We start from the raw sequence: 24,443 nt of genomic DNA, 5'->3' as shown, positions 1-24,443 counted from the left end.
CTGTGGCTGCTGACATGCCTGGGCATGTGCTCTTTCTGCAAAACGCCCCTCCTCCCTCCTCTCTGCCCCTCCCCCCTCCCGAACCAAAGGAACCAGCCACTGCCAGCAGTCTCTTGCAGAAGACCGAATGTGACTGCCAATTTCAGCAGTTTGGCAACTGCAAAAGTAAAAGTGGGGAGAAGCAGAGAGGAGGGCAACTGGGAGATGAAGAGAGAGGTCTGGGAAAGCCCGTGGGTGCTGGATGCAGGGCCTTACCTTGGCAGGTCCTGCCGTCTGGGGAGAGTGAGTAACCGCTGTAGCAGGCACAGTGGAAGCTGCCTGGCTTGTTGTAGCATATTTGGTTGCACCTCCCATTCTGCTGGCTGCATTCGTTGACATCTGGGCACACACAGGACACAGAAGGACTAGGGAGAGCCCAGAGGTGACATACAACCCACCTGGAGCCTATGTCCATTGCACCCACCCCCGGATCGTGGGCAGGAGACCGCTCGGGGCTGTGAACTGTCACCGTTCATGGTCCCAGCTCTGTGGCCCTCCAAGTGTGCATGGAGGAGGGCAGAAGTCAAAAGTGCCTGAAGACAGACACTCTGGCAACGAAGCCCAAACACAACCTGGCCAAGCCCTGCACAAGCTGAGCTGAGCCCTCCCAGACCACCTACGGGCAAGGCCTTCATTCGGCCTCGCTGCCCCAGGAAGAAACACCAGGAAGCGCTGAGGTGGAACAGGACTCTCCACCCAAAGCTTCTACCCAGGTCGTGGGTGATTTTTTTGTGCAGGTTCTTTGCTGATACTGCACAGCTGCCAAGTCAAGGGAGGCTGGAGAGGAAATTACTTTCATCCCCTTTTCAATCAGTGGGGGTTGAGGTTAACAAGGGCAGCCCCTATGCTCCTGTGTGGTGTTCCGACTACTCTATGGTGGTTCTTCCCTTTGTTCCAGTCCTCCGCTCAGAGAGGAATCACGCTGCTCCTCCCCCGTTCTCTCAAGGAGCTAACCGATGGCTTCTCAAGCTGTGCCGTTTCCTAGGAGGCAAAAGCAGGGCCTCCCGTACTGTCTAAATGTTCTAGCTCTTTTGATGACCTGAGGGGCAGAGGGTGCCCTACTACCCATCTCCTCCCTCTTCACTGAGAGCTGAGCAGAGACTGGGCATCAAGGGGCCTGGATCCTGGGACAGCCTGCAGCAGGCACCTCCATGTGTCCCCAGTCCTGTCTCCGCCAGAACAGGCCATCCCGGCTGTGTCCCGAGTGGGGCAGAGAGGGGGATGGGGCAAGAAGACAATGGAAGGGAGACAGATCCTCAGACAGCCCTGCAGGGAGGTCCCAACACCCACACCCTCAACCCTGTCCCACAGTTGTGGTGGCCTTACCTTTGTCACAGAGCCGCCCCACCCAGCCGGCTTTGCACTGACAGTAGAAGTTGCCCATGAGGTCTTGACAGACTTGGGTTCCCTCCTTATCGCAGGGGTTTGGAGAGCATTGGTCAGGCAGGTCTGAGATGAAAGGAAGGAGAAAACTGTGCTGAGTTGCTCCCAGTCAGCTGGGAAGGACCAGTCTTGGTGGACAGGAGCAGCTTCTCGTTGGGCCCCGGGAACACTGGCCTTGGCAGGAGCGTGCTGAAGCAGGTCCTGGGCACCAGTATTCCCCCTACTGGCCCAGGCTGGCCACACAAGCTCTGCATGGGAGCATAGTCACAAAACACACTGGCTGGACGCTTGGCCCGTTCCAGGAAACCCAGGTCAAGTTGGGGAGAGGCCACCCAGCCATCAGGCCAGGCGCGTTGGGGTCTCGGCCCTCAGGGAGTGGAGGAGGAGAGGTGTGGGTCTGGCTCAGCCCCATGAGCTCAGGCCTCCCAGGAGCAGGTCAGCAGACTCCTGGCTGACTCAGGGGCCATCCAGGCAGATGTGGAACATTCCCACATCCCTGGTGGACAGCTCCACCCTTTCAGAACAGACCCCCTGCCCTCTCAAACCCTGAGCCCATCAACCTTCAAAATTCTCTCCACTGGGCTTGGCCACAGCGGGAGCGCTGCCCACCCCCCCCTTTTCCCAGAAATCTGCCTGTACAGGACAGGGGCCTGCCCCAGACCCAGGCTGCATGGCTACTCCCAGGTCCTCCCAGTGTCTCAGTGTGGCTGCGCCCAGGCCAGATTTACTCTGACCCACTCACTTGGGGGGCCATCTGTCTGGGCCGAGCTTGTCAATCACTGACTCAGTTTCTGCCTGTTTTAGGGCCTGTAGTTAAGAGACTGTGTGGAGTGCCTTCCAAGGGCTCTCCATGGGACGGGAGCTGCTCGCAAACACAGCTGAAGCTTCCACAACACAGAACAGCACTGCCATGGCCCGTGGGCTCACCTCGTGTGGCCTTTACAGGCTCCCAGGCTTCAAGCGGCTGAGAGCAGAGTCCTTGGGGGGAAGCTATGACTACGTCCAGAGCTCCTTCCAGGGGGCCCTTGGATGAGCCAAGGTGGGCCTGACAGGAAGGGACAGGCCTTTCCAGCCATTTTCTGCTATCGCCACTCAATCTGAAACACTGTGTGGGTTTTCAGGACACTGTGGAGAGGCTGGACTCCCCTGGGCTGAGAAAGGCTCATGTCTGCAGACACACATTATAGCTGAGACATTGCTGGGAGGTTGCAGAAATCCTGAACTGGCCAGGCTCAGACAGGAGAACAACAGCAAGTCTTAGAGGAAAAGCCAGCCCTGCATTCACTGTTGCTCACCTTTTCAGGTTTTCCAGAGAATCTCGCGTGGAGCTATGTCCTGACTCAGTCCACTCCAGGCTGTGTCCACACTGACCTCTAGCCTCATGTCCCCATGCCGTTCACACAGAAAGTACTACGTGACCTCCTGTTCCTGAACAGTCTGTAGGGTTTCCCTCTCTCATTCCTTGTATAAATCTGTTCTTGCCTTTGCTCCTCACACAGTCTATAACTGTCTTCCTGTCATGAGCTAGCAGACATGAAACATTTCCCAGTGACTCTCTGCCATTTTCCTATTTCTGTTCTCCTCCCATCCCAAGTGGACATGCCTCATCCAGCCCCTGAACAACATGGGGTCCGTGGCTGAGGTCCACGCTGAGCACTGAGGCTGATTTGCTCATAGTCAGAGGGGGAAGGCACCCAGACCGTCCTTGGTAAACTTGCTGGTGCCCATGGTGAGTGGATTTTAGCTGCATTGACAACTCACGCCAAAACCGGACTTCTCTTTCTTTTTGTTTCTAATTAAGACAGCTAGGTAGATTTCTCCAGGCCAATTGGCTGTCAAAAATCCCCAGGCCCAGGCAGATGGCTGATCAGGCAGAGACAAGGGCAGGTGACACCAGGGCTTGCCACCCAGGCCTGGCTCAGACCAGCCACACTGACATTCTAACACTGGCATCCACTGTCATTCACACCACTTCACCAGTATGGTTTCCAAGGGCCATGCAATCATCGACAGCATCTTAATTGGGCAGGATTGACACTTTTTTCTTTTATGAAATGAATAGCCCATCTTAGGTAATGTGGCAGGTTGGTAGCATTGGAGAAGCTTGTCTGATCCCAGGGAACTCAGATGCAACAGTTCTCCAGCTTTTCCTCTGCCCCCCACCCCCACCCCAAGATCCAAAGTCACCATTCATTCCATTGCCTGGTCATTGGGAACAGGCCCAAACCAAAAGAGTCGCCAATTGCTGAGAGCAGCAGGTCAGAGTCTGTCCTGGTGTCACTGCTGATTTATCACTTTTCTTAAACTGACTGGTGCTTCCAGCGGATGACAAGTTTGGGCATAGCATTTCCTCCACAAAGCATGCTCTTGTCACCCAAATGAGCTCCTGGTAGAGCTGTTTCCCGGATGCCAGCACAGGAAACAAGTGGTCTCTGCATTTCTCCAGCTCACCTGAGGTCTTCAGTTAGCCCTTGTCACGGGCGCAGACTCAACATTCAACTGTGCTTTGTGTAACCTCAGCCATCACGTGGTCTGGGCACCCTGCTCCTCAGGGAATCTGCATAATTGTGTCTGAATACCTGGAACCTGAGTCTTTCATCGTGTTCTGCTTGTGACCTTTCCATGGCACACCTCAAACTGGGCTCGTTTTGCAGGACCACAGCCAACAAAACCTTTGCAAGTGCATACTGAACACAGAGCCTGCTAGTATTTTTGAGACACTGTACTGTTGTTTCTGGCAAGGAGCTGTAAATGCCTTCTACAGGTAAGCAAGTAGGAACAGGACCCAGCAATCCGAGGGATTCAGTCATGGAACGCGGTTGTCACCCATAGCTGCCCCCAGCCAGCAGGGCAGCCTGCGGTCTCTCCATGTTGCCGCATTGGCTGTAATGTGGGTTACACTGGGCACAGAAAGGCTGGGGAGGGTGAAGTGAAGCCGAGCGCCAGGACTAGAGAGATGAAGAGACAGCTCTGCCTTCCTTACCTCATCTTGGCAGGAAGAGGCTTAGAGGGCAGGAGGGTCAGAGAGACCAGGGGTAGGGGACATGTGAAGGACTCAGCCAGCACGTGAGCCAGGATGGGGCAGCTCGTTCACCTGACGCCTCCCATGACCGAGAGACAAGGCCCAGGTGGGCCCGCATGGGAGGGAAGTACGGGAGGTGGTGTGCGTCTCCACTTGACGTATTTGGTTAAAGATTTAGTGATTTCAGAAGTACACATGTGTACATAGGGCACGAAGTGCTGGGTAAGTTCATCTAGAATTTGCCTGGAATGTCTAAATCCCCCTTAAAGAAACTCAGGGTCCCCATGGCTAAAGGGCCAACATCATCTTCTACTGGGGTGGGATTTTCTAGGAGATTCCTAAGCAACACCCACCCCTGAAGGAACTCCATCCACTGCTGCTTTTATTTACTTCCCTGTTGAGAAGTTTGTCTCTAGGACAAAAGGAAGAAGGAATGGGCGTATAAGCAACCAACACTCAGCAGGTGCCCAGCGAACTCCCCAGAATTAAGACACAGCTTTGCAGACCTAGGAGCTCCCAGGGAGTCCCAGAGGGTTTCTGGGCTGACTGGTGATCGGTGCCCTGAGGCCTCTGGAGGGAAGGGGCTGTCTAGGAGATAAGGGGTTATCTTGGCCTTCAGAGGGTTGTGGTAAAGGAACGGGAGGAAGGAACATGTTTGCTGCTGTGGATTGGAATGTGAAGCATCTCTGACAGCCAGCGGGATGCCTTTCTCAGGTGCTTTTCGCTCTCCCTTTCCAAAATTTGAAGGAAATGACAAGTTATAACCTGGACAACATGCTCCAAAGCGGGGCCCACTTTCCTGACCGAAGGAACAGGGCAAAGGGATCCTCCCTCATGAGGAGAATCAGGCCTGGGGCTCATCAGACATGGCCTGGGCAAAGCAGAGAAAACCAAGCTTCAGAAACTGACCCCAGGCCCTCCTGCTTGGGAACAGGGAAGGTGAATCTACCAGTGGGAAAGCCCACCCCAGGCCCGGGGCTTGTCAGGGCTGAGCACTTTGGTAAATGAAAGATGACCTCTTTGAGGTGATTGTTTTAATTTTAACAATAATGGATAACCAAAGCGCTCAGCTATGATAAGCTGCCCATAATCACTAGATAAGAGTATTTTAGGAAGGAACAGATGAAAACAGTGCACAGTTGCCTGAACTGACCCCATGCGCACTGTGCACTGAGACCTGGGAGGCAGGGTGTGTGTCTTTCCCAGGCACATCTGTCTTTACAGGGCTCCTCTGTAAGGACAGCTGGTGTGTCTGTGCAGTACCTCAGGCTTCCCGGGACTTTCGTCGCACCTAGGAGTCGTTTGAGGTACACAGACAGTGCCCTTGTCAAGTGCGTGAGGATGACACACTTGGCCCATGGGGATGGGAGGGGTGAAAGCCTTGCTCAGGGTCATGGTGGGTCCTTGGCTAGGTGGAGAGACCAGGCGTGGGAGGCAGCTTCCTAATCTGCTAGAGATTGCATTTAATACTTCTGGCACCAGCAGTGCACAAGGTTTATCCTCTAAATATCAGCTCAGGAAACAATTCTGGGATTCTCCCTCCCACCTTATCTCCCAGGCTGCCCACCATCCAGGAGAAGAGAAAGTCTCAATCCCAGTAAGAAATCGTCTTTGTTATCCAAACAATTTAATGCCACAAAATCTCTCACGTAGGAACAACATAGCCTACAATAGTTGTGGCCTCTCTCTGAGAAAAAACCCAGTGATTTTAAATAAGTGGTATTGGAACAAAGGGGGCTGCTATCTGATAAAATATGAATACATCTGGATCACTACCTCACTGTTGCAGCAGGAGAAATTCTAGGCGGAGCATACATTTAAACATGAAACATTAGATAACTATTTTATAACCTCAGAAAAAAAGGACAGTTTAAAACCCAGGAACTAAAACAACCTAACAAATTCGAATACATATTTTAAAAAGAAGAAACCGGTTTAGCAAATTGACAACAACAACAAAATTGCTAACTAAAAACAAAATACAAAATGACACAAAGTGCAACTGCTGTCCTGCTCCCATGTCTGTCTAAGGGAGGTCATGGCTGACCCCTAGGGAGGCTGAAATCACAGGTTGATTCCTGAGGAGGTCACGGGAGACCCTGGGGGAAGGGGCTCATTCCAGGTCTCCCTCGATGCATGGGTTCTGGCTCTTCTGAGTTAACGGGTACCTCTTCCTAAATAACAGGGGGCCAGTCTACTCTCCTCTCACTACTGTGAGGCTTCCCAGAGGTGAGGGCCACACAGCAGCACCACTCTCCCCTTTCCATATTGAATTGATTATTGAAAGGTTTAAATTTCATACCGTGTGCATTTCTTGCCGATTCAAAACTAAACCATACTTGCTTAAAACAGAAAGTTCAGGCAAGGGAGAGGACCTCAGGCAGGTGCGATAGCCCCTTAAGAAAATGGAAAAATTCAAGACCTCCTGAAAACCACAACAAAGCTTAAAGTTACCCAAACTCACAGGGCTTTGAGGAAGACAGGAATGAGGCATACTTACTTTGAACGCATTTAACAAAATCTGGGTTTTTTGTGTACGGAGATCCATATTTATTAATGCATCCTGCAAGAGAGAAACAGATGGAGTGTCATTCTTCATTCACAGGAGATGGGACAGATTTGAGAACTAGCACTACAGTCTCTTAGATACCTCTGGAAAAGTAGATTATTCACATTTACTAGGTTGCTACAGTAATAACAGCAATAAGACAGTTTAGCTTTCGTTAATCCACTTTAACAGAACATTTTAACACTGACCAACAGGAAAATGCCTCCAGCAAAATGGCAGACTCTGCACCCAAAGAGCGTTACCACACACCGGCTGTGGCTTCTCCAGTGGATTCCTTCTGCTGTTGTGCAGAGGAATCATTAATAACATTCAGTAAGTTTTCTGACTGTAGTCAGTTAAACTTCTATTTCAAGTTCACCCCTGTTTGGAAACACTGCCCTTAATTTGAAAGTAACCCGCTTTGGAGAGAGTTCCCTCCAAGCTGTCTGACATGCTGGACAGGTTGACAATGGATGTGCTCATGGGCATGAGGGCTGGGGGGGTAGGGTGGCATTCTGAGCTCGTGACTCCCAGGTGATCTGCAACTGGAACTTTTGCAGAATGGGTGTTGAGCCACTTCATCTGGTCCTTCCATAGGTCCCTGTGCTTTTTCAGGCCTAGGAGGACATCAGCAAAGGCAACAGATGGTCCCTACAGGGTGGGCTCATGGGATAACTGGTCACCTTTTGCCTCGGGAGACAAAGCCCACATACCCGGAGCAAGACCTGCACAAGCCAACAGGGAGACAGGAAGTGGGCCGGTTCCCAGCACTGCAGGACCAGTCGCGGGTCCACTTTACTTGTTGCCAGATATGGACCAAGATTAGATACCTCTAAGAGGATATAAGGCCAATGGAAAATTTTCCAACATGTAATTTACAAAATTAAAAAGGAAAACCATGGAATACATTTCTCTTGTTATAAGTGACATACATCCAAAAAATCTTCAAACAGCACTAATTAAAGGAACAGTTCTCAAGGGACTCCAGGGCCTCTTGCAGGTAGCCCAGGATGTCCATGCCATTGTTCTGAGAAGACTCAGCTGTCACTTGCCCTTTTACTCTCATTCTCTCCCAAGTGTACAGTGGAGCTTTCCAGAGGCCACCCTACACACAATGGCATCGCTACTCCATTGCCGAGTGTTTACTTGTACACTCCTGTTGTTCAAACTAAACCAAAACACTTTTTTCATGTTGTTTTAATTAATAATATGGTAAATATCAATAAACACAGCCCACATGAATAAAAGCTCTCTGGCATCCTCAGTAACTTCAGAACTGCAGAGTGCTGAGATCAAAAAGTCTGAGAATTACTAAACTAATCCTATTCCCAAATAATGAGCTATGCCTGAACTGAGAGCAGACAGGAGGTTTGCAAATAATGGCAAAGGATTGAGGTTAAGTTAATACAGATCATAATCGTACAAAGAAGACAAACAGGTGTTTTGAACTGTGTGCTCTGGATAGTTCCAAATTCACTGTGATTGATTAAACAATCTTCCCTCCAGGATTCACTTGGTAGTGAGGTTTTGACCAAATGTTTCTGGCATGTACCACATACTTGTATCTTCCAACTATGCCTTTATGACAACTTAGGGAAGCAGTGATTTAAACTTACCTAAGTATCTTGGATAAAAATATTCCTGTGGAAAAAGAAAAAGAGCAATAGTTTACTGGTACAATAGGAGGCTTTCTACACAACACCATCAGCAGTTGGTTCATCGAACCTTGTTTTTCTTCCCCAGTAAATAAAAACCTCAGGGGAGGCAGGTGTTTGAGGTCAATGGAGACTTTATCCACAGCTGGCTCAGTAACAGGGTCAGCAGGGTGAGAACCACTCAGAAAGCCACTTCCTAGCATGAGGAAAGGAAGTGAGAGGGGGCAGCCCAAGCCGCTTCTAAAGGAGGATGTTTGCAAAGCCATCAACGAGATTAGACTTTCTGTAACCAGCAACAGCAATGTCGTTTATAGCGACTTAGAAAGTGCTGCTCATAGTATCTTGTAGGATGAGAACTAGTGCAAGTAAAAACCAAGTCTTAGTCCTTCATTGACGGAGGGGTGCTCACAGAAATGTGGAAACCTTTGTGTGACTATCAGCACATGGGCACTGATTTGCATTTACTGTGTTTGTAAAAGTGGTGCTGGGTGAAGTAGTACGGAGGATAGAAGCAAGGGGTCTTTTTATTCATGATTGCACATTGAGAGGTCTGCACTGTACAAGGGGACTGTCTGTCAAATACAACTACCCGCCCTCTCTTGGCCAGCAGCAGGGGCCAGCAGGGCAGCCCTTCAGGATTCTTTGGCCCCAGCCCCAGCCCAGCCCCCAGGCCACGGGTCGGTTAAAGTAGACTCCAGGACTGTCCACTCTGATCTTCCCCTTGGGGCTAATCATGGAGCACTTTGGCTCTAATTATTCCCATTAATGGAATCAAATGACTAAGCAAAGGGCAGACACTAGACGTTGGGGGTCAACTACCTGATAGCATCTTTCTACATTTTCACATGATTTCGTTTGATTTTCACAACCACCTCCAAGGAAGGTCTTTGTAATTAACCCATCGTCACAGATGAGGAAATGAAGGTGCCACATGGGTGGTGGCGTTTGACTGAGGTCCCGAAGCTGGAAAGGGCTGCCAATGGCACACTATCCTGACAGAGCACGGATGGGGGCGGGTGTGCTGCATCTGCAGAGTGAGAGGCAGCGGTGCCCCCGGGCAACCCATACAGGGCGCCATTCTTCCACACATCTGCCAGCGTCACACGTGGGTTCTGGCACAGCTTCATTTGTCATCTTCACACACTTGGCCAGATGCCCCCTCTCTGCTGTTTGTGAAAGAGCCTGGGCAGGTGATACCTCTTGTGAGAAATGAGAGTTCTTGGTGATGGTGGGAACACTTTGCTAAGATGTACTCAAATGTGTTTGTAGAAAGTAATGTTCCAGTAAAGGGGTGATTTAAAAAACCAACCAAAAACCCCTCTTAACTCCTTTAAAAGATTAAGTAACGGTGAGAGCAAGTTTGGTGTTTCAGCTTGTGTGACAGTTGAGAAAGTGACACTCAGAGCACATGTGACAAAGACACCAGGTTTGGAAGTCAGTTATCACATCAGTTATCATGTTCCAGTAAAGGGGTGATTTAAAAAACCAACCAAAAACCCCTCTTAACTCCTTTAAAAGATAAGTAACGGTGAGAGCAAGTTTGGTGTTTCAGCTTGTGTGACAGTTGAGAAAGTGACACTCAGAGCACATGTGACAAAGACGCCAGGTTTGGAAGTCAGTTATCACGTCAGGAAGGGGATGGCCCCCTGCCCCCCTCTCGCCAGCATTCAGAGGCCCCTGACATGCCTGGTTGCATTTCTTTCTCCTGCTTTAAGTCAGGGACTCGCCAAGTCTGACCACAGGAAAGGCAGGCTAGGCCAGGTGCACTCTGGTGAAAACTCTCGGAGGCTTGCTGCCTCCGTCACTGAGTGGAAGTGGGTAATGACATCTTTCTGGGAGAACAAAGGTCACAGGGCGTTGTCACAAAGGGAAGGGTTTGGGTTCTGAAATAAAGGGTTTAGAATAAATGCAGAAACTATCCACTCAGGTTTCGGAAACCAAGAATTACACTAAGAAAGGGTTGAAGACAATAAAGAACAATGAGTAAAGTATCCAATTATATATAAATATTATATTACCAACTTTCCAGAAAGGTGTGTTATATTTTTCAAAATCATGACTAGTTTATAGTTATGTGTAGTATGTTTTAATAATGAGTTCTACTGTTGTAAAAAAGCATTACTAGTTGAAAAACCATGTTCATCTCCACTTCAGTTAAACACACCTGGAATATGATTTCTGAAACCACAGGGTCATAACCTGGTGACAATTTGTCTTAATTTGTATGCTTGATTTATTTTGGGGTGGAGGAAGGGGCACAAAACGTGCTAATTTGCCTGATAATCTAGGGGAGAGATAGTTACCCCTGAATAAAAGCAAATACACTTAAAAGTGCTGTACAGTCTCCCAAGAGAGACATTCCCAAGTGTCGTTCAAAGTTCTGACCAAAGAGGAGGGCCTATGGAAATCACCGTGAGTAAAGGCACCAAACACAAAACACAGAGCCAGCCCCTCTTGCATCACAGGTCGTCTACCTTGGCCTGAGGCCCACAGAGCAGGTGGACTCTTACGAGCAGCATCCCATGGGGGTCCCTGGGGCAGAGGCCACATTCAGAGCCAGGAATCAGTCACCTATGTAACAGACCCTCTGTGGTCCTTACCCCATGAAGAGCAAGGCCTGGGTTGTGGGGTTGTGTGAGGGCCAGGAGCAGGGGAGGGGCAGGCCAGCAGGAGGCTGGGACCACCTGGGCTGGAAATGGAGCCATTTGTCACCTGGCAATTGTTTTTTTGCTCAGGGGTTTGCTTCTACTTTGCTTAAACAGCTAAAGATAGAAAAAAGTGAGCAAAACCTGAGGCCACTAAACTGAGATCTGACACCCGAAGAGAAGGACAACACCTATCTGCTCAGTACCCAGCCTGGTGCTCACCACCCCCAGAGGCCTTAGGAACCATCGCTGGACCTGTGGATGGATGAACGGATGCCTGGGAGAATACATAAATGGATGGAAGAATGAGTGAATGGATGGACAGATGAATGAAGGTGTGAATGGATGGTGGGTGAATGAATGAGCAGGCAACCAGAGGGTCCTACAATTTTCGCTGAGTTGGACAAAACACTGGATTTTTTTAAGTGTAGTTGGTCTATAACATTACATTAGTTTCAGGTGCACAATACAATGACTCAACATTTCTATACCTTCATGTGATACCACACTAAGCCTAGTAATCATCTGTTACCACATGCACTAGAGTCTTAATTTTACTTATAACATAGATACGCATCCTGGGAGAAATAACTAAATGAATGTTCTCAGCTCGTCTCTTTCAAAATATGGAAGGATTAGTATCATGGTTCCTCAATCTTACAAACTGCCAATGTGTTTTTAAAACTTAGAGTCTTGCTCGTAACTGACATTTACCTAACTTTCCTTCTGCGGTTCACTCCAAGGGCCCTACACTTCCAAGTGTCAACTAGACACAGTGCATGTAAGATTCAACCATTAGACGGTCACCTGGGTAGGGACTGCCCACACGCAAAGCAGCCCTGCGCAGCGCACAGCGCACACACACCCCCCGCCCCCCGTGGGAGAATGCTTGGCTCCAGGAGGCTCAGGGCGCTGGTCTTGGCCAGGAACCCTCCTGCTAGGAAACATCCTTGTGTAAACTGAGCTCAGCATCACCAACAACTCCAGCCTCCTCCTCCGATGCCATTCTACGGCACTCCTGTCCCCTGCGGGTTTGTAAACATGGGAAGCCTGTGCCCGCTGTGCCTTCGAGGAGTCAAGTCCAAGGACAGTCTTGGTCCACTTGGGTCTAAAGTGAGGGCCAGCAATTTGTTCAGAAACTACAGAAGAGTGTTTCCATGAACAGACCTCCTCTGTCTTTGCTCCCTAATTACTGTCACCCAAATGGTTGCCTCACTAATACAGAGCAGGAAAGGAGAACAAATTTGGTGGCATCCTTGAGAATTCCCATTTCTGTACAGAACTTCCCACCAGCCTTTGCCCTGTGCTGACCACCAGGAGCCTTCTGCCTGGCGGGGTCTGTGCCTCCACAGCCCCCCACATGGCAAAGGTCAAGAGCAGCAGGGAGCTGCCCACCCTGCCCACCAGCTGAGTCACCAATAACTGCGGACCCAGCCACCCGCCGGCACCCCCACTGCAGGGTGGTGGGTCCTGGAATCCAGCTCCAGGAACAGCTAGTGACCCTGTGCAGGTGTCCTTGCAGGCAGCCCGCCTAGCCAGCCCTCAGCCCCAGAACCCCCTCCACAGGCCCTTCTGGGGGCACTGTCCCTGGGCCTCTTCTGCAGCCTGGGGAGGGGCTGGTGGTCTCTCTACCAGACTCTGCTCTGACAGCAGCTTCCAAAAACGGTCAAAAATCACATGAGGCCAGTCTATCGAAATGTATGTTATCAAGATGGAAACGTACCTGGGCTCATACAGTATGGAACTGATGAGAAGCATCCTCACGTGACTTATAAACAAGGACCACAGGCAGCTTAGAAGGTTCTGTAACTTGGGGCCACTAAATAACTTCATGTACAAATCTAACTCTTTCAGCTCCTCCAAGGTGGCAATGTCCCTGCAGGGATGGGGTGACGGAGTGGAATTAAAGATGGCTTTAGCTCTGACGCTGTCACCCACCTTTACACAACTGCCCTCAATTCCTGCTTTCTGAGGCATAAACGGATTCAAAGAAGGCTCACTCCCAGCACTACTGTGAGACCTTCCAGGGTTAATCATTGTGGCAACTGCTTTGTAAGCACAGCAATGTCATCTGGGCACAAATCTTTTTGGCACAGGATACCTAGGACTTCCATCTAGAGTCACACAATATACCAGGAGTCAGACATTACCATAGAACAAATGGTAGTTATTTGCCAAACAGTAAACTAAGAATGTATTACTTCCTTTAATAAATAACTGCCCAAAATTTTGTTTCCAAAAATCTTTATACGATTTGACAAAGTAGACCGAGACGGGTATCACAACAATTTGTGCATTGACAGGACACATATGTAAGGTGTTTCCTATGGGAAATGGTCAAAAGACTTGCCCAGCCCTTTGACCATAATGCTGTCTTGCTAACACACTTGACTTCTCAGGGGAAAGCTTGTCAAAGTCATGTCAGCTTGAATGGCCATTACTGAGGCTTTTGCTTTCTAAGAGCTTTGATGAACTCAAAACTGTGGTCTTGCTATTTTCAAAACAGCTCTCGAAGATATTCCTTCCTACAGATGGATAAGCGCAGGCTCCCTCAGTTCTGCCCACAGACCCCTAAGTGTTCTTAATCCTTGAGGCTGGCATTACTCAGCTCTGCATGTGGTTTTCTGGCATGGCTCATATAAAATCCTTTGTTCCTTCCTCCCAAATTCATTTCCTAGATTCTCCAAACTAGGTGTCTGCTTAAGCACTCCACAAGACCGAAGGAAACCGGTCATCGCTGCCCTCACTGGGCGGCTTTCCAGGACAGGGGCCACTGGGGCTCCCCTAGCCCCGGTCACAGCCCAGGGGACCCCAGGGCCAGCCCACAAGGAGGTCAGGCCCCAGAGACACTGTGCAAGGCCATGACGTTTTTCCTCCTCCTTCAGATACTGAAGTGCATGTTTGTTGGCGGAGCTCCTACTGAGCAAAACCTTGGGTGTTCTCACTGAGTCGCAGAGATGAAAGCTAGACTCCAGGGGCCAGCTGTGCACACTCTGTGAAGTCCAAAGCTGCAGACACCCCCTTTCCCATGGCCATTCACTTGCACTCAACACACACAGTGTGACAGGGACAGGCAGATCAAGGCTTATATCCTGTTTCCCCGAAAATAAGACCGTGCTGGACCATCAGCTCTAATGCGTCTTTTGGAGCAAAAATTAATATAAGACCTGGTATTATATTATATATTAAATTATACCTGGTCTTATATAAGACGGGGTCTTATATTAAAATAAGACTGGGTCTTATATTAATTTTTGCTCCAAAAGAGGCTTAGAGCTGATGGTCCGGCTAGGTCTTATTTTCGGAGAAACATAATAGGAAGAAAAATGTTGGCTTTCTAAAAATCGTTACTGTTTTGGGAAAAATTATGCCCTTCCCTTCCCGAAATACTTAATTCAATCTGTCTTTGCTCTAAAAATTTAGTGTATTTATAATCCAAATTTTATAAAGCATGAGATGGACTAAATTTCTTTTTACAGTTTACAGTTTCATTTCTCAAGATTCATTTTTATACTCATTGTGTAACATGACCTTGTTTATAAGTGGAGTCACTTTCAATGACCTCTCTTGCTGTATTCATGGCTCTCCTGGCAAAGGCCTCAAAGGGCTGCTGGACTCTCACTTTCCACAGCACTGGTTCACCATCACTGCTTTGCTCAGCAAACTCCTTGGTTCTCAAGGCCAAAAGCAGTGACGTCACTCACTGAGTGAGGAAGATGTGCTCACAGGTCGGAGCAGGAACCCACTAAGCCCTCACTGATCCCGGCTTAGCGGTGGGCCCTGCCTGCTGGGCTGGCCGCGTTCTTACTGGGGAAGTGAAGTTTACATAGGTGAACCAACGGAACTTTATTCCAACGATGGTTATACTGTCCTTACACGTGGGAGAGGAAGGCAGAGAGAGAACCAGCAATAGCAGAGGGGAAAGAAATGCCGAACTTGCTGGCTGTGGAGGTGGAGGAGGGGCTGTGACCCGGGGAATGTGGTGCCTCCAGAAGCTGAAAAGGAGGGAATGGATTCTCCCCTGGAACCTCCAGAAGGAAGCAGCCCAGTGGATACCTTGGTTTTAGCCCTGGGAGATCCATTTCAGATTTCTGACTTCCAAAACTGTAAGTTAGTGCTGATTTGTTACAGAAGCAATGAGAAAACAACTGCACCTTCCTTCACTTACGTCACCCTCATGGAATCACAGAAGATGGATGCTCCTGTCTCCAGCTGACATGTGGTGGCTGGGCCTTGGAGAGTGCTAGCAGTTGCCCTGGCTGCTGAGACGCTGTCCATCTGCCAGAATCAAAGACCACGCCCCCAGCAGCCCCAAGCAGGGTGCCTGCGCGTAGAATACTTTCAACCATGAGTTTGGCTGGAGCAAAGGAACAGAGCGGGAAATCCAGTCTGTTCTGGGCAGGGAAGAGGCTTGTGTGATCTCAGGGCTGGGAAAGGGCACGATGCCTCAACAGGCCTGGCTGGGAGGTTTGGGCTTGATTCCAAAGCTTGTGAGGGGAAGACTGTGCTCGGTTGTTTGGCAGAGTGAATGGGGACAGACAGAGGCCAGTCAGGGATGGCCATGGGCAGTCATGGAAGTGATAACTAAGAGAGATGCCAGGAGGCCTTATGACAAGGCCACTGGTTACAGGCAATGGTGGGAGAGGGTGGAAGAGCAGAGCGGACTTCAGACTGTCACCCCTGAGAGGTTGAACAGCAACATTGACCAAAAGGAGGAAAGATGAAAAAAGCCAGTCTGAGGAGGAAGAGACAGATGAGAAACAGAAACAGAAGAGAGTGAGGTGGGAAGTGCAGGCTTCGCGGTGCTGGAGGAACAAACCCCATGACCACCTGCCCTCCTCCTTCAGCCCTTGGATGGCACAGGGCTGGGCTACAAGAGAACTCGGCCTCTTTGGGGAAACTGGGCAAGTACCAGGGAAGACACGCTCACATCACAAATGCAACGTTACACTTCTCTTTCTATATTTCTTTGGAAAAAACAAAATAATGTGTTTTTTCATCATGCAAAACAAAAACATAAAATACTCGACAGAGTTCAGGATTAATAATTTAGCTATTAAACTATCATGGACTCAGGGACTACCTTTTGGGCAAAGGTACTTTTCCCAGGTATCACTATCTAGTGGGTGATACTTCCTTTGGACCCATGCTTGTCACCGAAAGTCTCAATCACTTCAGTATTTACACGTTCAACTTGAGTCTGGGCATCTGTGTTTCCATCCAAGTCCTCCCACTACAGAGTTAACTTGGACACGTCCCTGAATAGATTTCTGGGCCTCCGTTTCATGAGAGTGCCTAACCTGAGCTGATGCCTAAGACTCTTACCCGCCACAAATGTTATTGCAAAATTCTAGTTTGTTCCTGGCTTACGAAAGGGAAGTTGAAGTGCATTTTGGTGCCTCCTGGGATCCAGGCTAAATCATAGCGTGCCTGGGATTGCTACCCAGCCAGCGGAGGATAAGTGTGGTATGGCCAGGGAGTAACTCAGAGACTGGATCTGACAGCTATGGCTGTGGCAAGCATGCAGTGCAGACCCAGGCAACAGATTCTGACATCACAAACAGCGGAGTTGCCTTTGAAGTTGAGGAGCTTGCTACCCAAGGAGGCAAGCGGGAAGCACAAACCCACATTCCTGCGTTGGCCCCCTAACAACTGCCAAGAGGAACCTCCTCAGCACGTTCTTCCATTTCATTCTGAAGCATCACACTAAAGAAATGTGTATCCACAGTAGAAGGTTCCAGGGAGCTGCACCTGTAGCCGCCAGTCACACCCACCAGCCCGGGCAGACGGCCCCAGCCCGGCCTCAGGGGGGCCCCTGTGTGGAGTGTGCAGCCGCATCAGTGACCAGCACAAGCCCACCCCCGGGAGCTGGCTGAGCCCAGCTGTGTGCTTTCCATGGATTACAACATTCCAAGAAGAGGTCCTCACCAAACTGGGTCTCAATGGTAGGTTTGGGGGACAGATGTGGGGGGAAAATGTATTTTATTATCATGGGCACTAACACTGGAAAAAAATTTCACCTACAATTTGAAAAAAAAAGTCCAAGAAAACAAGTATGATATTAAGAAGTATGACAGTAACATGTTACTATTGCTCCTGAATAATATATTTTTAATCAGTATAATCAGTCAAAGCGGATCTGTGCCTTTGTCAGAGAGAAATAAAGCACTGATGTCATTCGCAACTTCTTTCACTTGCCTCGCTGCTTTAAAAATTAACTTAAAGTTTTAATGAACTACTCTGTCAGGGTTAAAATTTTACAAGGAATATGTGCCAGGTTTACAATAAAATCATTAGACTATAATAACCACTGAAGAGGTACAGACCATTTCCAATATCAAATACTAACCCTCAAGCCATGACGACTCTGTGCATTACAGAAACAGCTCCCAATTTTGACCTTAGGAAAACAAGGGGAAAACGAAGCATGAAGAAATTCGGACCTCTGCCAGCGGTGCTGGAGCCTAATAACCTGGGAAGTGTTTGGAATGTCCTGGCCCCAGCTACTTGGAATCTCAAGACACAGGCCCTAAGAATCAGCTTCTTAAAAGGGTGTTTTGTTCCTAAATAACAAAGGCAGGCGTTCAGTGTTTCTCAAATTGTCTTTAATTGGTTTTCTGCAGATGTTGAGCCCACTGGCGAGGATGAGGTGTAATTTATAGAGCCTGGCCTGTTATTATGCTGGAGAGCCTGGCTCTAAGTCCCTGTAGCCTCCTAGGGTTAAAACAGACACATAGGTAGGCACACAGGGACAACAAAAGGCGACCAGGGGAGCCAGACAGGGTTTGCCTCTTGCTCAAGGCCCACTCCTGGGGGAGCGTCAGGCTGGGTGCTGGGAACCTTTGGGTGCTGGCCCTGGTCTAACCAGCCATCTGTTGGCCTCTGAGCTGTGTGGGAGCCAACTCCGAGGAAAGCATAACCGGTCGAACAACAATTCAGAGACCCATCCCCTGTGACCGACCTTCTCAGGACTCCAGTGGCAAAAGCCCAAATGGAAGAGGTCTCAGGAGGGGAGGCCTTGGCCTCCAGTAGTCAGTGGGAGCAGAGCCACTTCCCCTGGAGTCAGGGTGCTCCCCTAGGGACAGAACCCTGAGAAAGGAGCAGGGGCTGGGCCTACACAAGGCGAGGGACCTGGGCTCACTTCTTACCGGACCTCAAAGTTGCAGAGAGAAGAGTATGAGCATACGTGTCTGTGTATGTGTGGGTGTGTGACTGTGTGTGTCTGTATGTGTGTTACATGTCTGTGGCCTGTGACTGTGTCTGTGTGTGTCTGTATGCATATATGTGTCTGAGTGTGTCTGTGTATGTGTGCGTGCATGACTGTGTGTGCGTGTACATCTGTGTGTGTGCCTGAGTGTGTGTAGGTGTGTATGTGCATGTGTTGAGAGGGTTGCTATCAAGGCAGAGTGGGGTGTTGGGGGCAGGTAGGCAGCAGCTATCCTAGAGGTGACACAGCCAAAGTGTCACCTCTCCAGCCACGGGACCTGCATTGCACAGAAAAGTCACTGGGAGTGACAAGGTATGCCTCCTCCCTACCCATCCTCCTGCAGGGCCCACTTCTGCCCCCCATGAGACCCCTGAGGCCACCCCAGAAAGGCAAGATTTGAGGGAGGGGCTTTCACCTCTGTAGGGGGTACTCCTATCCAAGCTGTCCCCAAATAATCTGGAACCTCAGGAAGATGGGTGTTCTTGGAGGGCAGACGCAGTTCAAGACAAGGCCAGCAGCACCGTAGGGCTCTGAAACTGACTGTACCCCTAAACCCTCTGAAGTAGAGAACCCATCACCACAGCTATGTCTGCGAGAGCTGCAACGGGGGGAGTGGGAGTAGAAGAGAGAGAGATGGGGGCAGAGACAAAGAGGGCGAGAGGCATATACATATGTAGAGAGAGACAGAGACAGAGAGACACCCTCCAACACGAGCCAGTGGCCATGCATGCTGTGAATTCTCAGGGTATCACCAGCCAGTTACTAATATTGTAATTATTGTTGTTTGTATCTCAAATTAAACCAGGTGGTGGGGTAAAAACTGCAGCCTGGAATTGTTTTCCTATCAGCACCGTGGCTTAGCTGCAGGAGCAAGCACCAGGTGCTGCCAGGTGGTGACATGTACCTGGGCAGCAGGTCAGGCAGGGGTCAACTTTTATCCAGAATGCTTTCCAGAAGCAAAGGATAATTACTGAGATGGTGTCTTTAAAGTGTCTGGAACCCACTTGCCTTAAAGAATTTAAGTAGAAAGGTGACTCTTCTGGGCTGGCCTGGGTGGGCTTTCAGAAGAACTCATGAGAATCCCAGCAGAGACAGCTGGGGGATTGACGACCCACAGTCCCAGAAGGCTCACGGTCCCAGAAGGTGGAAAAGCAAGGGAGAGGGAAATACCAGGAAGAGAGAATAACATAAAAGGAAACAAGATAAGGAGGGAATGTAATCACCCCTTGGACTCTGGAGAGGAGGGACAGGGTTTAGCAGTGGCAACCATGGGTGGCCTGGGGCACTCCTAGAGCCTGAAAGAATGTGGGTGGGAGACCATTTGGCCCCTCCATGCCAGAGGGAGATCATCTGCCCCCAGGAAGGAAGCTGGTTACTTGAGGCTCAAGAAGGCACCAACAGCCCCAGCCACCCCACCCAGTTTCCCTTCCTTTCTAGCACAAGTGTGTGATAACCTCAGGAGTTGTGCTAATCGCTAACTGCTAAAAGGAGAAGAGCTTTAAAAGTCAGGCACCTTCCCTCCCCACAAAGAGGAAGACAGCCCAGTTTGGAAAGATCCAGATCTGAAAGGAAGACCTAGAGCACACCCCACACAGAGCTTGTGCTCAGCAAACACAAACCTCCAAATCTCAGTAAGGGGATTTGCAGCCTATAGAGCTGGATCCAGGTTCCCAAGCCCCCCGCCCCCAGCTCTCCCAGTCCCTCCCTGGGGCTTCCTCTACCAGGGTACCCCCAGAGTCCCAGGAATGGCAACAGGAGAAGTAGTACAGCAGGAAAGAGAAGTGTTGTAAACTCCACCAAAGGTAGACCCAAAGCTGGGCAAGTGTGTGTCTACAACTGGGCCAGACATTGAGGACAGGCCAGCCGTTTCCAGCATCCCAACCTGGTAGACAGTGAGGCGGGGCAGGTGGAATCAGCCATGAAGGTGGCCCTGGTCTGTGAGGGCTGGCATCTCCTACAAGCACCACTATGAGACAGTCAGGCGATCTCAAGTCAAGAAACGCCAATTCTGGGGCCGCCATTCACATTAGGGCCCTGTGGCCCTCGAGGTCCTGTGGCAGTCACACGGCCAGGTCCTGGGCACTTCTTAAACTAAATAAGATCAGTGGTCACCATCCTGGGTCACTCCATCAGCCTCAATATATATAAAAAATTAAAACAAAAAGCAAAATGAGCTACATTTGGAGCAAGGAATAAATATTTCCTAGTGAGAGCCCCAAACTTTTTGGAGCGGAGGAACTCATTGGCTATTTCACAGGACTGCCTCTTTCAAAAGTGCTGTTTTTACTATGATACATTAGCAATGGATTGTATTTGGAGGGTCTCTCCACCCCAGGGAGCATGGATCTCCCCAAAGCAAGGAGTTGGATGAAATGGAAGATATGGACATTGAAGAGGACAACTGGTCTACGGGAGCAGCTGGGACTCCAATCAACCCCATGACCTCTAACTCTGACTCCTGACCCCTAACCCTAATCTGGCTCCTCTCAGCATTCTACACTGCCTCTCTGGGAAAATGAAAACAAGCCAAGGGCCAAATCCAGACAGAGCACTTGGTCTATACAACAGTCTACACAAGACGCAAGGTTCAAGTTAAAATGAAGGGCTTGCAATCCAACTGACTGGGAGGGAAGACACAGAAGTAACCAGTCCAACTTGGGAAGCTGATAAATAACAAAAAATACTTACTATTTGGAGGTGGGTGTTGGGAAGGAGGATAGAATTCTAGAAAATTATAAAATGCTTTGATATGAAAAGGAGTTTACAAACTCCTGATGGGACCAGACTGTGAGAGAGGACGCCACCCTCAGCCTTAAAGCAACTCGGCTGTGCCTCAGAAGGGAGGGAAAGCCAAGCTCTCACAGGGAAGAGCAAAGTCCCTGCATGCAGACCCACGCTGAAAGAACAATGGTTGCGTTCAAATTATGGGATCAAGAACACTTTTCTTTTTCTCATCTTCACTCCATACATTTGCAAATAAAGTTAAAATTACAACATAACAGCAATTACAATCAGAGACAGAATAAACATTCTGAGAAAAGTGGCACTGTGGTTAATGTGTAGTATGTCCAGACAGCAAGGGAAAGCAGGGCCAGGGTTTTTCTGTCCTGGTAAGCTGGGGCGGGGGCAGGGAAAGCGCTGGTTGGGTGGATGGCAGCCTTGTTACTCTCAACTCTTGTCGCCTGCAAGCCCCATCCCACATTTTCTGCACAAGCAACAGTCCAGAGTAGGCATGGGGATAGAGAACACTGCACCTGTCATACAATTCCACAGCTGGGCAGTGACCTTGGGTGGCCAGGCACACAGCCCTGCTGCTAGGACCTTCAGAAATCCTCTGCAGGAACACGATTCACTGAGTCATCAGGATTCATCATTAAAGAAACAGGGAAACAGTGGGGTCAGTAAAGGCTGGCAAACCTGCTACATAGGACAGGATTGAAACTGTGTTGCTACTGACATTGAAAGCAGTGACAGTGGAGAAAATAATGTTACCATAGCTAGAGAGCTGCACAAAAGAGTCAATCATTTTAAAGCCTGTTTTCAGAAAGAGGACTTAAAAGGGATTGTCAAGTCAACCAATCAGAAATATAAGTCCAAAAGAAGCCTTCATCAGTCACACAGAGCCATTCGTTTATTGCATGTGACATTTATTTCATTCCAGAGGAATTCTTTAAAAGCAAAAAATCTGACAGAACCAAAAACAGCTGTGAAATCACCCTGATCTCACAGCATAAAGTGATGTAATGTAAGTCCACACCATTTCTATCACTTCTATTTTCCAAAGTAATTTGCCCTGTAACAGATATCTAGGGCTTCCATTAGGTCCCACAGGTCATAACCACCACAAATATTCTTACACATCTCCTGTCCCTTAAGACCACACAGCTCCTGCACAGACCAAGTCCACACCTGAGCTGCTCTGTGCAGTTGGCTGCCTGGCGCCCCACATTCTGCAAGGACATTATTAATAGAAGTAAGTCCTGAGCCAGCACCATCAGGCTCCTAAGTCACCAGCTGCTTCTAAAGGCGCACCTTGCTGAAAGGGGCTGGTGCGTGGGGGGGGGGGGGGGCTTTTCCTCTTTCCTCCCTGAGGTCCCCCTGACTCTGTGCCCCCTCCCCTCCATCCCACCTCCCCCCAATATATGGTCTAGCACTATTCCTGTAATCATATTTTAGGACCTGCTACTGCAAGCAATTCTATCCCTGACATCTTTCAATTCCTCTTTCTGGCAAACCCTCCATCCTCTCCACGAGGTTCAAGAAGCCTGGACAGCCCCACCCCTCACCTCCAATCCAGCTAAGGGGGAGGGGAGGTAGGAAGCTGTTTGGGTTTTTTAACCAGGGTATTTCTTTTACATTTTACAAACGGCCTCTCTTTTGCCTTCTGGCGGAGGGGCCACCTATAGCGTATTTCCTTCACGGTGGCTGCCTCTAGAGGCCTGATAATGAAAGGAACTAACTGCAGGGGCTCAACAGGACCCCGCTCAAGGATGTGTTTCTGCCTCCAGCTAACCAGAGCACCTGGGGGTCACCTGGAGAATTGAGGCTCAAAAGATGTGGAGGACGCTTGAGGGTGGGCCGGGATTCCGATACCCTACATCCTTGCCCTTTCACTATTCCTGAACACGACGTCTCCATATTTAAGAGTTCAGAGTGTGACTTGTAGCCCCCACGAGGGACTCACCGTAGACTCTGGGAAGGGAACTCTGAGGTGCCTGGGGAACCCCGGGGCTCCCCACCAGGGCGCGCACTGATGGATGTCCCCAGAAATGCGGTGCTGCAGGGACAGCGCTCGAGGTGACCTGTCGGCCCTAAAGCTCCGCACGGCAGTCCCGCCCAGCGCGGCGCACACCTCCCACCTGCCCACCTCCCCGGCACAGCGCTGGCGCATCCGGCCCCCGCGCTCACCGTCTCGGGGTCGTTCTCGAACACCTCCCGGGCCTCCTCCTTGCTGCACAGCTCCTCGATGCATTCCCTCTCCAGGTGGCCCTGCTTGGCCTCCTCGAAGACCTGGTAGGCGCGGCGCTGCCTGGGCCGCAGGAACTGAGCCGCCTCGCGTGCCCGCAGCATCACGGCTGCACCGACGCGGGCGGGAGGACGCAGCGGGGAGAGAGCGAAGAGAGAGCCGGGACACGCTGTTAACCCGGGCCCCGCACGCTCGGTCCTCCCAGCAGCGGGCCCGGGGATGCGGTGGCTGGGCGGGAGCGCACCGGCCGGGGGAGCACGGGGACCGGTTGGGGTGCGGGCACTGGCTCTGCCCTTGTCCCGGGGGTGGCGGGATCTTTTCAGGGAGGGTCTCTCGATCCAGCCAGCGCCGCGGCCCCTACGCGGTACTCACTGTGCGCAGACTCCGAGGCCAGCAGGAGCAGCAGCAGCGCGGTGCCCAGGGCGGTGGCAGGTCCGGGCGGCGGCGGCATGGCGAGGACCGGGCCAAGGGCCAGGGACGCGGACCGGGGACGGGAGACGGGCGGGCAGCCGGGAGCGCGCGCGGTCAGAGCGCCCGGGAGGCCGTGGCGAGCCGCGGGCGCCGCGGGGCGGTGGCTCCGGTCATCCTGTGCAGGCGGCTCTGAAGGTCACATCACGGCGGCGGCTGCACCTCGGGCTCGCAGCCGGTCTGGGCGGAGGCCGCGGCGCGGCCGGGGGTGGCCGGGGCGGGGCGCGCGGCCGGGGGCAGGACTGGCCTCGGGGCCGCGCCGCGCGGGCGGGGCCGCCAGCTCCCACCAGCCTCCCGGCGCCCGAGCAGGTTTTTGCTCTGAAGATCAAAGATTGAAGGGGAAACAGGTCATCGGGGCGTGGCGACTTTACATGCGGGCTGCTAAAACTAGTGCGCCTCTGAGGAATTTCTCCCAAGTTGGCGATTGATTGTATTAATTCGGATGGAGTAAAAGGACAGAAGAAGTAACACCCAGGTACAACGTGACCAAGTACTACAATTTGGCCATTT

General features: G+C 50.5%; 1 protein-coding gene across 1 annotated transcript in view; it reads right to left on the bottom strand.

Annotated features, from left to right (window-relative positions):
* The window catches only part of GAS6 (growth arrest specific 6), a 42,043-nt gene extending 17,886 nt beyond the window's left edge, over positions 1 to 24,157 (bottom strand). The window contains exons 1-6 of the mRNA XM_019742102.3: positions 23,838 to 24,157; positions 23,408 to 23,574; positions 8,609 to 8,633; positions 6,945 to 7,007; positions 1,366 to 1,488; positions 256 to 378 (exon numbers count right to left, since the gene is read on the bottom strand). Coding sequence (XP_019597661.1) covers positions 256 to 378; positions 1,366 to 1,488; positions 6,945 to 7,007; positions 8,609 to 8,633; positions 23,408 to 23,574; positions 23,838 to 23,916 — 580 coding nt within the window. The 5' untranslated portion in view covers positions 23,917 to 24,157. The remainder of the gene's footprint in view (positions 1 to 255; positions 379 to 1,365; positions 1,489 to 6,944; positions 7,008 to 8,608; positions 8,634 to 23,407; positions 23,575 to 23,837) is intronic.
* Between the last annotated feature and the right edge of the window lie 286 nt (positions 24,158 to 24,443).

The sequence above is a fragment of the Rhinolophus sinicus genome, chromosome 16 (assembly GCF_057876585.1).
Source record: "Rhinolophus sinicus isolate RSI-liver-muscle chromosome 16, RSI-T2T, whole genome shotgun sequence".
Classification (NCBI taxonomy): Eukaryota; Metazoa; Chordata; class Mammalia; order Chiroptera; family Rhinolophidae; genus Rhinolophus; species Rhinolophus sinicus.
The sequence above is the reverse complement of the archived record's forward strand: the minus strand, read 5'-3'. Positions and strand labels throughout refer to the sequence as shown.